Here is a 13,809-nt window from a genome sequence, read left to right as displayed (position 1 = left end):
CTTTGCTGTATCCAATGTTCCCAACTGTATCTTGATACCACATAGAATAAATTAAATCGACTGCAGGTCTATAATGACAGGGAGCTCAGGAGGAGGCGGAGATGAATCATCTACTTGGTACGTCTAACTGTAGATGGTTGAAAATACTTCAGCCAATTTTTTTTGTATTGACAGACTGAGCTCTGCAATCATTAAGGAATCTGCTCCTGTTTTTTTCAGTCAATTTGTTAACCATCAAGCGTGATTGGATGTGTCATAACTACAATGTGTTGATTTGATCTGTTGGTTGTGTGATTGCCTAGTTCTGTCTGTAAAATGCTACTTCTACTGTTTAATACACATTGGTGCTTATAGTTTTACCAAGTTGACATCATGCTTATGAGTATGCCTGTGCTAGTATTACTGGCTTTTTCTTACACATTGCTGTTTGTAGCAAGGCTGCCCCTTTGACAGCAATGGTAGAGTTTAGAAATATGCTGGGCCACAAAATTACAGGTTTTGATGGAATACCATTTTGATGCTACTGATTGCCCATAACACCTCATGGATGTCCAGTTTTGAGTTGTTAGATCTTTTCTGATCCTGTCTCATATGCATTATTCAGAATTGAATGCAGGTAGTGTATAGTAATGGACCTTATCACAGATTCACTCCAGGTGGTACTTGATGATAAGTCTTGTTATAAATTGACTGAGGTTTCTATGATTACAGGTCTGGTCACAAGTGTGGTTAGTGTCACCGAAGGTATATTTCTTTCTAAATTATTTTTCTGTTCCTTTCCTAAAGATGCTGCTTCACCCTGGGCAAAATACGTGGTCAAGCGGCATTAATATAACTGCAGACATTAGGACTTAATGTCAACCTAGTTCACTAGGTGGGGCTGACATAAAATCAGGTGGAACACTAGTTTTACATCTTGACCATTATTCCTCCCCATTAACTTCAATGGAGAGTAAAGTTCAGATGGAGTATACTGCCCCCGATTTCTTGTGTTTTCTGTGCTCAATGACCATCAAGCTCAGTATAAAGCTCCTATTGTCAACAGGGGAAACTTATTTCATGGCTCAGGAAGAATACATTATCTGTTCAACTATGTTGAAGACTTAATTTACTGGGTACCTATTACAAGTTTTTCCTTTCTGTGGTACTATAACCTAAAAATTAATGTTTGCAAAATCAGTATATAAGTATTGAACAGAGTTCCATGATAATTCAAAGTTCCCATATATTTGTAATAAGTGACCAAAATGGCACCTTATCAAATGCCTGCTGAAAATTCATTTCCCTTAATATGACCCTCATATTTCATTGAATTTATCAAATTCATGCTATTTCACTAATCAGCTCGTGCCTTTCTGAAACTTCTCTTATGTTATCCTGGGGTTAACTCTTTGATGATAATGCAAAATATGAACTATTGATTTTTAATTTCTTTGTCTGATTTGACACTTGGAACTTTAATGGACTGAAATTATTTTTAAAAAACAACTAAAAATATTGACTTAAAATGGCCACAGACATCACCAAAGCACAAGTGGCTGAGTTTCAAAGTGGATTTGACTGGACCAGGAGGCCCAGGTTCATGTCCTACCTGCCCCAGACATGTGTTGTAACAGGTTGATTAAAAATGTCTATAAAACAAATCCAGGTGGATTTGACAATAGACAGCCAAGCTGAAATTGACACTTTATCCAAAGGCACTGAAACCACCAGCAACACCCTCAGAAGGTGCAAAAAGGCATTGATCCCCTAACTTTACTTATACCTTTCATGATGTTCACATGTTGGAGATGAAAACATTGCCTGTAATTATCAAGCTTGCAGACAATAAACTTAAGCATGGAAATACACAAACAAACTTGTGATTACTTGTGACGGAAGAAGACAGATTTTGGACTGCAGAACTGAAACTAGCTGGGAAAAGGTCCCTCTTTGCTTCTTAAGAAGAAAGTGCCCAGTGATAATACGGACAAAAAGGAACATAAGAACATTGAGAACTCATGGATAATTGCAATACTTAATCTAAGACATCAATTAAACAACCGTAGTTTTGGTTTAAAACCTTACGCCTCAAGGACTCCCTAAGGACTACACACTGTACATTCTTTAATCTTTTTTGTATGAGATACTGTTCCTTTTTAACACCTGTGTGTATGCTTGACATTGAGACTTTATCATTTTTTTCAGGGTTAGCAGGTAGCAAAATTATGCAAGAAAACATTGTAATTAGCTCATTGCAGCTACATTGAAAATTAGCTAACTCATTTTAATTGGAGAGGGGTATAGTCCCATGCAATTCACCCCTCCTTACCTGGTTCGAATACCCTACAATTGATGTAAGGCTAACAGTTTTTTCTTAGCTTATCTCTTTTGCCCTACTATGGAGAAATATACTCTGGCACTATGCCTGCTTCTAAAAAGTTCAGTAAGTGATAATTGTCCCTGCACCCATCTCCTTCCCAACCTCCTTCAAACATTCTAGGCCATTTACTACTTGGGTTTGGTTATTTTTTACTTCTAATTTTATTAACATTTTAAATAGTTTTTAAAATATTTATCTCAAGTGTTGGTTCTTTCTCACAATTCTCAGGTACTACTTCAGAACTGAATGCTGATTAGCCCAATGTTTCTTTTGTATGACGTCTAAATTTCATTTTCTAAAAAATAGCTGAATGATTTGGTGGGTCTCGTGAGAGGGAAGCTGACAAGAATGCAAAGAACAATATTATCAGCACTGATTGTGATTGAAGTACATGCGAAGGACGTAGTGGCTAACCTCCTGGAGGAAAATGTTCAAAGTGTGAATGACTTTGAATGGATCAGCCAGCTTCGGTAAGTGCCTGTTTTATTATAAGATCAATTTAAATGATAGACAACAGAGATCAGTGGTTTACCGTCATGGTTATTCAGTGTACTAGAAATCAAATGGTTCTTTCACCTACTCTCCTGATTTGAAACATGTACATAATGCAATGTTTAAAGCCTTTCAGAAAAGAAACTTAGTAGATAGTCTTTGTAAATTTGCTAGCAGTAGAAGCAGTTTTCCGAAATGGTAAATAGCAAATCAGATTACAAGATCAAACACCACATGATTAACATAAACGCCCTTACACTGAACATTGCTATCCACATTTACTGTTTATCCAGATTCCCAACACAGTGTGTGAACAATTGTTTATTATATTGCACGTCAGTTCCCATATGAATTATTTTTTCTCATGTAGATCAGTTTTACCTTTAACTGCTTTGAGGTCCACCATAACTATGATAAGGAAGGCGAGTGTTGCATACAATTTAAAGTTTCCAGTCTGCCTCCTAACAGTTTTAACATTTATTATTTTCACGTGATTCTCTTTCCTTTTTCACAACTATGTCACATCTAATGATCTTATAATCACTTTTCCAAATGCTCAGCAATTAAAACATGCTTTATTTACCCCACCTCATGTCCCTTTACTGTATTAAATCGAGAAATGTTTCCTTCCTCGTTGAATCAGAAACATATTGATCAGAAAGGTTTTCTTGTACACTTTTCAGGAATTTCTCATCCTCTTTGTCTTTTACATTATTATTTTCCTTGTCTATATTAGGATCATTGAAGCTCCCATTGTTGCTTCTCTAAAATTCCTGCATCTTCTAGAAAATTCACTCCTCTATTTTCTTTCTCATTATTTGGTGGCTTATATATGCAGTCAGAAATTTAATAGCTCCTCTTCAATCTTTAATTAGAGCCAAATATATTTGATTTTGAACACTCAAACAGATTATCCCTTTCCAGCATTGTAATGGTATCTTTGGTCAATGCTACCATTCTCCTTCCTTTTCGTTGTTTCATATTCAATTAAAAAAATCTGGAATCAAGAATCTACTGATGATCATAAACCCATGGTCGATTGTTCGGAAACTTATCAGGCTCACAAATGTCCTTCAGGGAAGGAAATCAGCCATCCTCACTTGGCCTGGAATGTAGATGTGACTCTAGAGCCATAACATCATGGTTGGCTCTCAACTGCCCTCTGAAATAGCCTTACAAGCCACTCTGTTGTATCAATTGTGAGAAAGTCTCAACAAAGGAACGAAACCGGCAGGCTACCTGGCATCAACCTAGGCAGTGAAAAAGACAATGGGAAAAACAACCCCGTCAACCCTGGAAAGACCTCCTCATGAACATTTGGGGGCTAGTGTCAAAATGAGGAGAGCTGTCTCACAAATTAGTCAAGCAACAGCCTGACATAGTCATACTCAGAGTATGATACCTTACAGACAATGTCCCAGACACCACTATCACCAACCCGGGATATGTCCTGTCCCACAGGCAGCACAGACCCAGCAGGGAAGCGTAATGGGATTCAGTCAGGAGGGAGTTGCCCTAAGGGCCCTCAATATTGACTGCGGACCCCATGAATTCTCATAGCTTCAGGTTACCTACCATCCTCCCTTGACACATAGGAAGATAGTTGTAGTTGTTGGAGATCAATCATCTCAGCTCCATGACATCTCTGCAGGAGTCCCTCAGGGTAGTGTCCTGGGCCCAACCATCTTCAGCTGCTTCATCAATACCTTTCCTCTGACATATGGTTGAAATGAGGATGTTCAGCTACGATTGCATAATGTTCACCACCATTCGCAACTCCTCGAAAACTGAAGCAGTCCCTGTTCAAGTGCAACAAGATCTGGACAATATACAGGCTTGGGCTGACAAGTGGCAAGTAACCCCACACAAATATTAGAGAAATGTCCATCTCCAATAACAGACAATCTGACCACAGCCTGTTCACATTCAATGGTGTTACCGTCACTGATTCACCACTATCGACATCCAGAGGGGGTTAATATTGCCCATAAACTCAACTGGACTTGCCATGTAAACACAGAGACAACAAGAGTAGGTCAAAGGCTAGGAATACTGCAGCGGGTAATTCCCCAAAGCCTGTCCACCATACAAGGCACAAGTCAGGGGTGTGATGGAATACGCCCCAAATGCATGGACGGGTGCAGCTCCAACAACACTCAAAAAGCATGGCAATATCGAGGACAAAGCAGCTGGCGTGATTGTCACCACATCCACAAACATTCACTCCTTCCTCCACCACCATTCAGTAGCAATAGTGTGTACCATCTACAAGATCCTTTCAGAAATTCACCAAAGATCCTTAGACAGCTCCTTCCAAACCCACTGCCACTTCCATCTAGAAGGACAAGGGCAGCAGATACATAGGAACACCACCACCTGCAAATTCCTCTCCAAGTCACTCACCATCCTGACTTGGAAATATATTGCCATTCCTTCATTGTCATTGGGTCAAAATCCTGGAATTCCCTCCCTAATAACATTGTGGATCAACCTACAGCAGGTGGACTGCAGCGGTTTAAGAAAGCAGCTCACCACCACCTTCTCAAGGGCAACTAGGGATGGGCAAGAAATGTTGCCTGGCCTGCGAGTGAATAAAAAATAAAAATACATTGTAACCGGGAATATTAAATCCCCATTCTTCTCTTTGTTTGAGCTAATTACAGGTTAATGCTGCTTTATCATAAGCCCATGTGGCAATTTTTATCTACAGCTCAGCAACCTAATTTACCATGCCTCATGGATTTACATACATAATTTCCAAACTCCTAACATAGATGGTTCTGGAAACTGTGGAGACACCGTCTATAGAAGGACAAACAGAGTTCATGTTTCAAGTCATATATGACTTTTTCTCTGAATTGGGTTCAGGCTCCTGATTCGGGAGAGGAAACGCAATGCTAAATAATTTAATAATGTGGTACAATGCCTTCTACATTGCAGGTGAAGTGGATTTCTATGTGGGAAAGCACAAAATACAAAATCCTTGCACAGTTCTGAACGTTCACTCTGCCGATTTTCTGAATCCCAGCCAGCTAATAAAACTGAGTTGAATAAGTAAACAAATTATACGATATATGTTTTTGTAGCATTGGTGTTGGAGCATTCAAAATTGCCTTTCAGATATTATTGGTCACAGAATGATCTCCGCGTATGCGCAGTGAATGCTGAATTTCTCTACGGGTATGAATACTTGGGAAACACTGGTCGTCTGGTCATCACCCCACTCACTGACAGGTAAAATGGAATTTTCAATACTTTTACATTGTCACACTTACTTTAGTAATAATTTTTCTTGATGCTGGAAAATTTCAGCATTAGAACAGTTTATTTATTCAGTCAATTGTGTTAATTACTAGAAAAAAAATGTTGCAAATTCTGTCGGTAACACCTGACGAATAAAAGTGCAGACAGGGTAATGGTATAAATGTGTACTGTCTTTACATGTGAAGTTAAACAATTACATTTCTAACATTTACAGTTTGAAGTGTGGTCACAAACATATCATGACAAAAAGAGAATGAGTGAGACACTTCCCTCTCTGCTGCAGCATACTGCTATCAGGTTGCTAGTAGAATTTCAGAGAAGGAAATAAACTGCTTGAACTGGTGTGAATTGGAAGTATTTATGCTTAAGGTGGTGTTAAATTAGTACTTATTTTTGTAGATAGCTGATGAACTCAGTCAGGATTTTGCATCCAGTTTCATACAAGAAAATTCTGCCATATCTTGGAAAAAAGACAAGTAGTAGAGAAATTCATCGAATAAAAATAAAGAGAAAGTGCCTAAAAATTAAGACCCATTTAAAGTAGGAATGTCATCTGGTTTAGGATAGGATGCATAATAGGTTAACAAAGGTAGTGCAGGTGAAAATAACAGAGATTCTTTGAATTGTCCTTAGATTAAGAGTGATGCCATAAAACTAAGGGGTTATAAATATGATACTCCTCTTCAAAAAAAGGAATCAGATTAATCAAGCGTCTTTGGCAAGCTGACTGTGCTCTTAGATTTTTGTGTCAGCCTGAATACTTCTGCTTTGAGCAACCCTCCACCGATCCTTTTTGAGAATTGCTGTTTTTGCTCTGGCTGACTGCCTGGTACAAGTAGGATGAGTATTTGCGATATATGCTTTTGTCCATTGCAACCTGAATGCCACAATTGAGGTCCTACAGCTGATATAGAAACTCAGTGTGTATATTAACAAATCCAATGCCTATTTCAGGTGATATCCTTGATAGCTAAATATTGCCTTGGTCCTTGGGTGTGCCAGAAAATTCATAGAAACATAAAACCATGGAAAACAGGGGGAGTAGGCCATTTGACCAGTCAAGCCTAGTCCATTCAGTTTGGTCATGGCTGATATGCTAACTCAATGCCATTCTCTCACTTCCTGCCTGAACCTCTTGATAGAAGAATAAGCTCTAGCATCAGTTTTTCTCTTGGAAATAAATGGCGAGTGAAAAATAGTGGTGAATAAAATTTCTTCTTCCTTGCTACAACATGAACGAGGATTTAAAGTGTGGTGAATAGAAATATTAGTTCATTGGAGCAAAACACCGCACTTTCTTAAAGAGTAAATTCGGTGAAGATCATTATGTCCATTAACTCCCAGACTTTGATGTAAGATGGAATGTAGTTTTCATTCACTTTCATTTGTCATCTTTAGACTTTACAAAATCAGTGTTTACAGCTACTTTTGATAATTGCTCTATTATTTAATGGAGTTATTTATTCCTGTTTCTAGGTGTTACCTCACATTAACGGGTGCTTTGCATCTTAAATTTGGTGGTGCTCCAGCCGGACCTGCTGGCACAGGCAAAACTGAAACTACCAAAGACTTAGGTAAAGCCCTTGCAATACAGACCGTTGTTTTCAACTGCTCTGACCAACTGGACTTCCTAGCAATGGGCAAATTTCTTAAAGGTTTGGCCAGGTATGAAATGAAAAGCATTGTTGATGCACAATACTGCTGTTTCCAGACTGTGTGTCATTGATATTAATTTGATAAATATATGGTTCAGTTCCCTTGGAATATAAAATATGCTTATACAGTAAATAGTAGTCACAAGCAAAGACGAAGGAGAAGGTCTGGATTTGATTCTTGACCAATTGCCAATAGTTTCCAGTTTTGAAAGTTTATATTTACATAGAGACAATAAGGACTGCAGATGCAGGAAGCCAGACTCTATAGGTGTGAGGCTGGAAGAGCACAGCAGATGAAGGGTTTTGGCCCAAAACTTTGACTTACCTGCTCCTCAGATGCTGTCTGACCTGCTGATAAAATAAAATGTTCTGCTTTTTTCATAGAGCAACTATGAAGTGGTGTTTGTGATTAATTGTTTAATTGATTGAGATGATTTTAATCAACCTGTTGTATTGATTTAATTGACTGTGTTAACTGTGTAGGTATAAAGAAGGAATAGGTCGGGCTGTTGTGTGGAAAGATTTGTAAAACGAAATAGTTAATAAACTCAAATTACAAAGAAAGGTGTCTCTCATGAATGTTGTAAAATGAAAGATGCCACCAGTGATGTTGCGAAGTTGGGTAGAGTGTTTGTGGATTGGGAGGCAGGACATTAGAATTTGGTGTTTGTAAAATATTGGTGTTTATAAAATGCTAGGAAGGAAAGCATTGTATGGTCCCTTTGAAAGATTGTGCTTTTTCTATGCTTGGAGATGTCTGTGAGCAGCTTGAAAATTAGCAAGTACAGAGAGCACCCAAATTGAAACATTTGTGTCAAAAGGCCATACTGTTAGCAGGTCAACCAGCATTTTTACCAAGACAGTTTTTTGAATTTAGCCAATCAGTTTGAACCAGGCACTTAGATACCAAAAACCTGTCAAATCTGAATCTGATGGTTTTGACAACCTAGGACCAAATCTTATTGTAAGCAATTGATATGTTATCAGGGGTATAAAAGGAGAGAAGCAGTTGGAAAATCGGCATAGCTAACTGCCATCTGCTGGAGATAACAGCTCTCGGCTCTTAGAGAAAACACCATCTATTCACAATGGTACCATGGCACTCCTAGCTAAGATTCCTGACAGAAAAATTGACAGAGAAAGCATTCCTGACGGAAGAACTGATGGAGAAGACACAGAACATTCCAGAAGATGTAACCTGGCTGTAATTTCAAGAGGATAAATTCTACTGTTTTGTTACATATGTATTGCATCTATTGTACCAGCGTACTATTAGAATCTTGTTTTATTTGGGAATAGTTTGTAGTTAAAAAGGGTTTATTCAGTTTGTTAATAGTTTAGTTAAGTTGCTCATTGTTAGAGTTAGATAAATCAATTGTTACTTGTTGACTGTAAAGTGAGTGTCAGGGATTTATTTTATTTGACTACTTTCTGAAAAGCAGGTTACACCACTTTTCACATTCCTTTTATAGATGATAGGCAAGGTGCTCCTCTTTGGGTGCTTTAGTTTTAGTTCTTGGTGGGGTACGTCAACCTCCGCTTTATAACAACAACATATGAAAATGTTAGGTCAAGTTACCAAACATGTGGTCAAATAGATAGGTTTTAAAGTGCATATTAAAGGGGGAAGTAAGGTAGAAAGGTGGAGATGTCGGAGGGATCGCCAGACAAATCTAGGCAACTGAAAGCACAGCCATGAATGATTAAAATTGAGATACTCAAGAGGCTAGAACTAAAGAACCATTTTGGCGACAGGGGCCTGCAGATATTTACAGGAGAGGAGCAATGTTATGAAATAATTGGGAAACAAGAATGAAAATTTTAAAATTAAAATGTTGCAAGACCAGTATTCAAAATAGGTTGGTGAACACATTTATTAATAAGGGAGTCATATTTAGTGAGAGTAAAGATATTGAGAAGCATGAGTCAAGACACAGGAAGAGTTTTACATCAGTATATGATGGGTAGAATATGAGAGGCTAATCATGTATGTATTGAAACAGTCAAGTCTACAATTATCATGGCATGAATGAGGGTTTCAGCAGCTGATGAGCTGAGACAGGCCAGAAGTCAGCGGATGGAATGGAAATAGCTAAGGGCAGTCTATGGATCTATCTTAGGAGGACTTGGAATTCAATTTGAAAGGTTATCTAGCCTCAAATAAAGTATGTGTGGATGCATTTGAAATATTTTTAGTTTTGTGGACCTGAGCGCTTTGGTGCTTTTTATTTTATTTCGATTAGCAAGTCAAAGAATCAACTGGGAAACAAGCTACTTTTGACCTATTATATGCAATAAAACAGGTTTAATTAAAATCTTTGCGGTAAAGAAGCTACAGGGGAAGCGTGATCAATATATGATTGCATTATATGTTAAGTCTGAGAAGGATTAAAGTTTTCGAAAAGATTTGTAGCTCAGGTTGTGGATGAGGTTGTAGACTTGCTCACCGAGCCGGTGGGTTTGGATGCAAACATTTCGTCACCCTGCTAGGTAACATCGTCAGTGCACCTCCGGTGAAACGTTGGTGTTCTGTCCCACTTGTTATTTATATGCCTCAGTTTGCTGGGTTGGTTGGCATCACTTCTGTTTTTGTTTCTCATTGAATTAGACCCTGTGTACAAACCAATGTGTTTGTTGACAGATTTCCAGTTGGAATACCAGGACTCCAGGAATTCCCTGGCGTGTCTCTGTTTGACTTGTGTGACTATGGATGTGTTGCCCCAGTCAAATTCGTGGCCGTCGTTGTCCGTGTGTGGTGAGACCAGTGAAGATTAGTTGTGTCTCTTGGTGGTTAGTTGGTGTTCATGTATCTGTATTGTCAATTTTCTTCTGGTTTGGCCTATGCAGTGTTTCTCACAACCCTTGCATGGTATTTTGTATATTACACCGATTTTGTTGGTTTTGGTTATGGGGTCCTTTACATTTGTCAGTAGCTGTTGCAGGATGGTTGTCAGTTTGTGGGCTACTCTGACACCTAGGGGTCTGAGTAGTCTTGTGGTCATCTCTGAAATGTCCTTGATGTATGGTAGGGTGATTAGTGAGTCTGGTCGTGTTGTGTCTTCCTCTTGTGGTCTATCTCGGAGGTAGCGGTGGATTGTGCTTTTCGGGTATCCATTTCTTTTGAAGACTTCGTATAAGTGCTCCTGTTCTGCTTTGCGTAGTTCTGGGTTGCTACAATGTGCTGTGGCCCATTTAAATAGTGTCCTGATGCAGTTCTGTTTGTGGGTGTTGGGATGGTTGCTAGTGTAATTGAATATCTGGTCCGGATGTGTGGTCTTTCTATATTTGCTAGCCAGGAGTTCCCCGTTGTTTTTGCATTCTAAACATTATGTCCAGGAAGGGTAGTTGATTGTTGTTTTCTTCTTCTTTTGTGAATTTTATCCCGGTAAGGATGTTCTTTATGTGTCAGTGGGTTTCTTCTAGTTTTGTGCGTTTAATAATCACGAAGGTGTTGTCTACATATCGGACCCAAAGTTTGGGTTGTATACTGTGGAGCGCTCTCCATTCTAACCTTTGCATTACTGCTTCTGCAATCTGTCCTGATATTGGGGACCCCATTGGTGTTCTGTTGATTTGTTTGTATATGTTGTCATTGAAGGTGAAGTGGTTTGTGAGGCACAGATCTAGTAATTTCATGGTGGTGTCCTTATTGATGTTGTTGGTGTGTCCTGGGTTGCCTGCCTGCTTGATTTGTCCAGCAGTGTGGCAATTCTTTCTTTGGCTAGGTCGATGTTTATGGATGTAAATAGTGTTGTTATGTCGAAGTATATCATCATCTTGTCCCCTCCTATCCTGGTGTCCTTGATGATGTTGAGAAATTCCTGGGATGAGTGGATGGAGTGGGTAGCGTTATCCACTAAGTATTTCAATTTCTATAGTAGTTCTTTGGCAAGTCTATATGTTGATGTGCCTAGTAGTGAAACAACGGGTCTGAGGGGGACCCCTGGTTTGTGTACCTTGGGGAGTCCTTAGAATTGGGGTGTGTTGGATTCCTCTGGCTTCACTTTTTGGTAGTCTGTCTTGCTGATGTCTCCTGAATTGTGTAATTCCTTCAGGGTTGTTGTAATCTGGTTCCCTAATTGTGGTGAGAGATAGTAGGAACTGCAGATGCTGGAGAATCTGAGATAACAAGGGGGAGACCTGGATGAACACAGCAGGCCAAGCAGCATCAGAGGAGCAGGTTGTTTCTGAAGAAGCGTCTAGGCCCGAAACGTCAGCCTTCCTGCTCCTCTGATGCTGCTTGGCCTGCTGTGTTCATCCAGCTCTACACCTTGTTATCCCTAATTGTGGTGTCGGGTCTATTGCCATCTATTTATAGGTGTGGGTATCTGCTACTAGTGCGTTATCTTTCTCGATGTATTGGGTTTTATTGAGGATTACTGTCATGCATTCTTTGTCCGCTGGTAAAATTACAATGTTCCTGTCTTTCTTGAGTCTTTTCAGGGCTTTTTTCTCTTATGTGTTGAATGTGTTCCACTTTCTTTTTTTGCTCAGTGTTGGGACTATCATCTGTTTGATGGTCTGTGTACTTCTTGTCAGCCCGTTGTTCTTTAGTGTCGATTCCAGTGCAGTCAGGGAGTCAGTCTTTGTTTTTTGACATCTCTGTAGTTATAACTCTTGATTATTTAAGCCTAATACTAGGACCTTAAATATGGACAATGTATAATACACAGATACGTGGGGACAAGTTGCTTAAAATAAATGAAAGAATGAAAATTCTTTAAAAAGGGCATCTTGGTCTTCAACTTCCCCCCATCCAGCTGCTTTTAATTCTGGTAGAAGCTGTTCCCTTTCCTCTGGAGTTAACCACTGGGGCTGTGAAGCCATTTTTGAAGACAGTCTTAAGGAAGCAACACTAGAGTGCACAGAGAGGAGACTGTGGAGCACTCTGGGCCCCGCCGTATGGCTGAACATTAACCAACTCATTGTTCTCCGAATAACCCTCGGCCTCCTACTGCGTTCTGCCTTCACTGAGCAAAGTCCCCAGTCATGGGGCAGCATGGTGGCTCAGTGGTTAGTGTTGCTGCCTCACAGCGCCAGGAACCCGGGTTCAATTCCACCCTCAGGTGACTGTGCGGAGTTTGCACGTTCTCCCCATGTGGGTTTCCGCCAGGTGCTCCGGTTTCCTCCCACAGTCCAAAGATGTGCAGGCTAGGTGGATTGGCCATGCTAAATTGCCCACAGTGTTCAGGGATGTGTAGATTAGGTAGGTTATGCAGGGATGGGTCTGGGGATGGGATGCTCTGAGGGTTGGTCTGGACTTGTTGGGCTGAAGGGCCTGTTCCCACACTGTAGGGAATCCATGAATAAATTTGGAAACTGCATGTAAAGGTCTGATAGTAGTCAATAAGTAGACAGTAAATAGCGAGCATTTAGAAAATTAATTAATAATTTAAAAAGAAAATACGCTCCTCCTTGGAAAATGATGCATTTGCGGCTAACTATATTCTAGTGTTCAGTTTGCATTTCCATGCCTAAAGATGACATTGGAAGAATTCTCATATTCCTCACAATATGTCTTATTCTCAATCAGTTTTAACCTGCGCTCATCAATTCATCTGTAATTTAGCTGTTCACTATCTACAGCGCTCAACTATTTGCATTTTGAACAGACGCACCCTAGCAATAATTATGTTTCACTCTTTGGATACGTCAAAAAGTGAAATTTCATATTGCCAACATTTCAAACATTCTTTATCCTGTTAATTCTAGTTTGCCAATATACTACATTTGTTAAAAATAAGTATGTTCTAGCTAATGATTTCTTGTTGTGCATTTTCAGTGCAGGTGCCTGGGCTTGCTTTGATGAGTTTAATCGGATTGATATTGAAGTTTTGTCTGTGGTGGCACAACAGATCACAACGATTCAGAAAGCCCAGCAACAAAGGGTGAGGACTTATTCCCTGATTTTTACTGTTAATGTAGATCAGTCTCTTTCTTAAGACTGCAAGGTGCAGAGCTGGATGAACACAGCAGGCCAAGCAGCATCATAGGAGCAGGACGGCTGACGTTTCGGGCCTAGACCCTTCATCAGAA

The 13,809-nt window shown here is 39.6% G+C and overlaps 1 protein-coding gene across 1 annotated transcript in view; it reads left to right on the top strand.

Annotated features, from left to right (window-relative positions):
- The window catches only part of dnah1 (dynein, axonemal, heavy chain 1), a 395,000-nt gene that overhangs the window by 140,755 nt on the left and 240,436 nt on the right, over window positions 1-13,809 (top strand). The window contains exons 28-31 of the mRNA XM_048606524.1: window positions 2,669-2,832; window positions 5,975-6,088; window positions 7,595-7,783; window positions 13,556-13,661. Coding sequence (XP_048462481.1) covers window positions 2,669-2,832; window positions 5,975-6,088; window positions 7,595-7,783; window positions 13,556-13,661 — 573 coding nt within the window. The remainder of the gene's footprint in view (window positions 1-2,668; window positions 2,833-5,974; window positions 6,089-7,594; window positions 7,784-13,555; window positions 13,662-13,809) is intronic.

The sequence above is a fragment of the Rhincodon typus genome, chromosome 16 (genome assembly GCF_021869965.1).
Source record: "Rhincodon typus isolate 14 chromosome 16, sRhiTyp1.1, whole genome shotgun sequence".
Lineage (NCBI taxonomy): Eukaryota > Metazoa > Chordata > Chondrichthyes > Orectolobiformes > Rhincodontidae > Rhincodon > Rhincodon typus.
The sequence above is the reverse complement of the archived record's forward strand: the minus strand, read 5'-3'. Positions and strand labels throughout refer to the sequence as shown.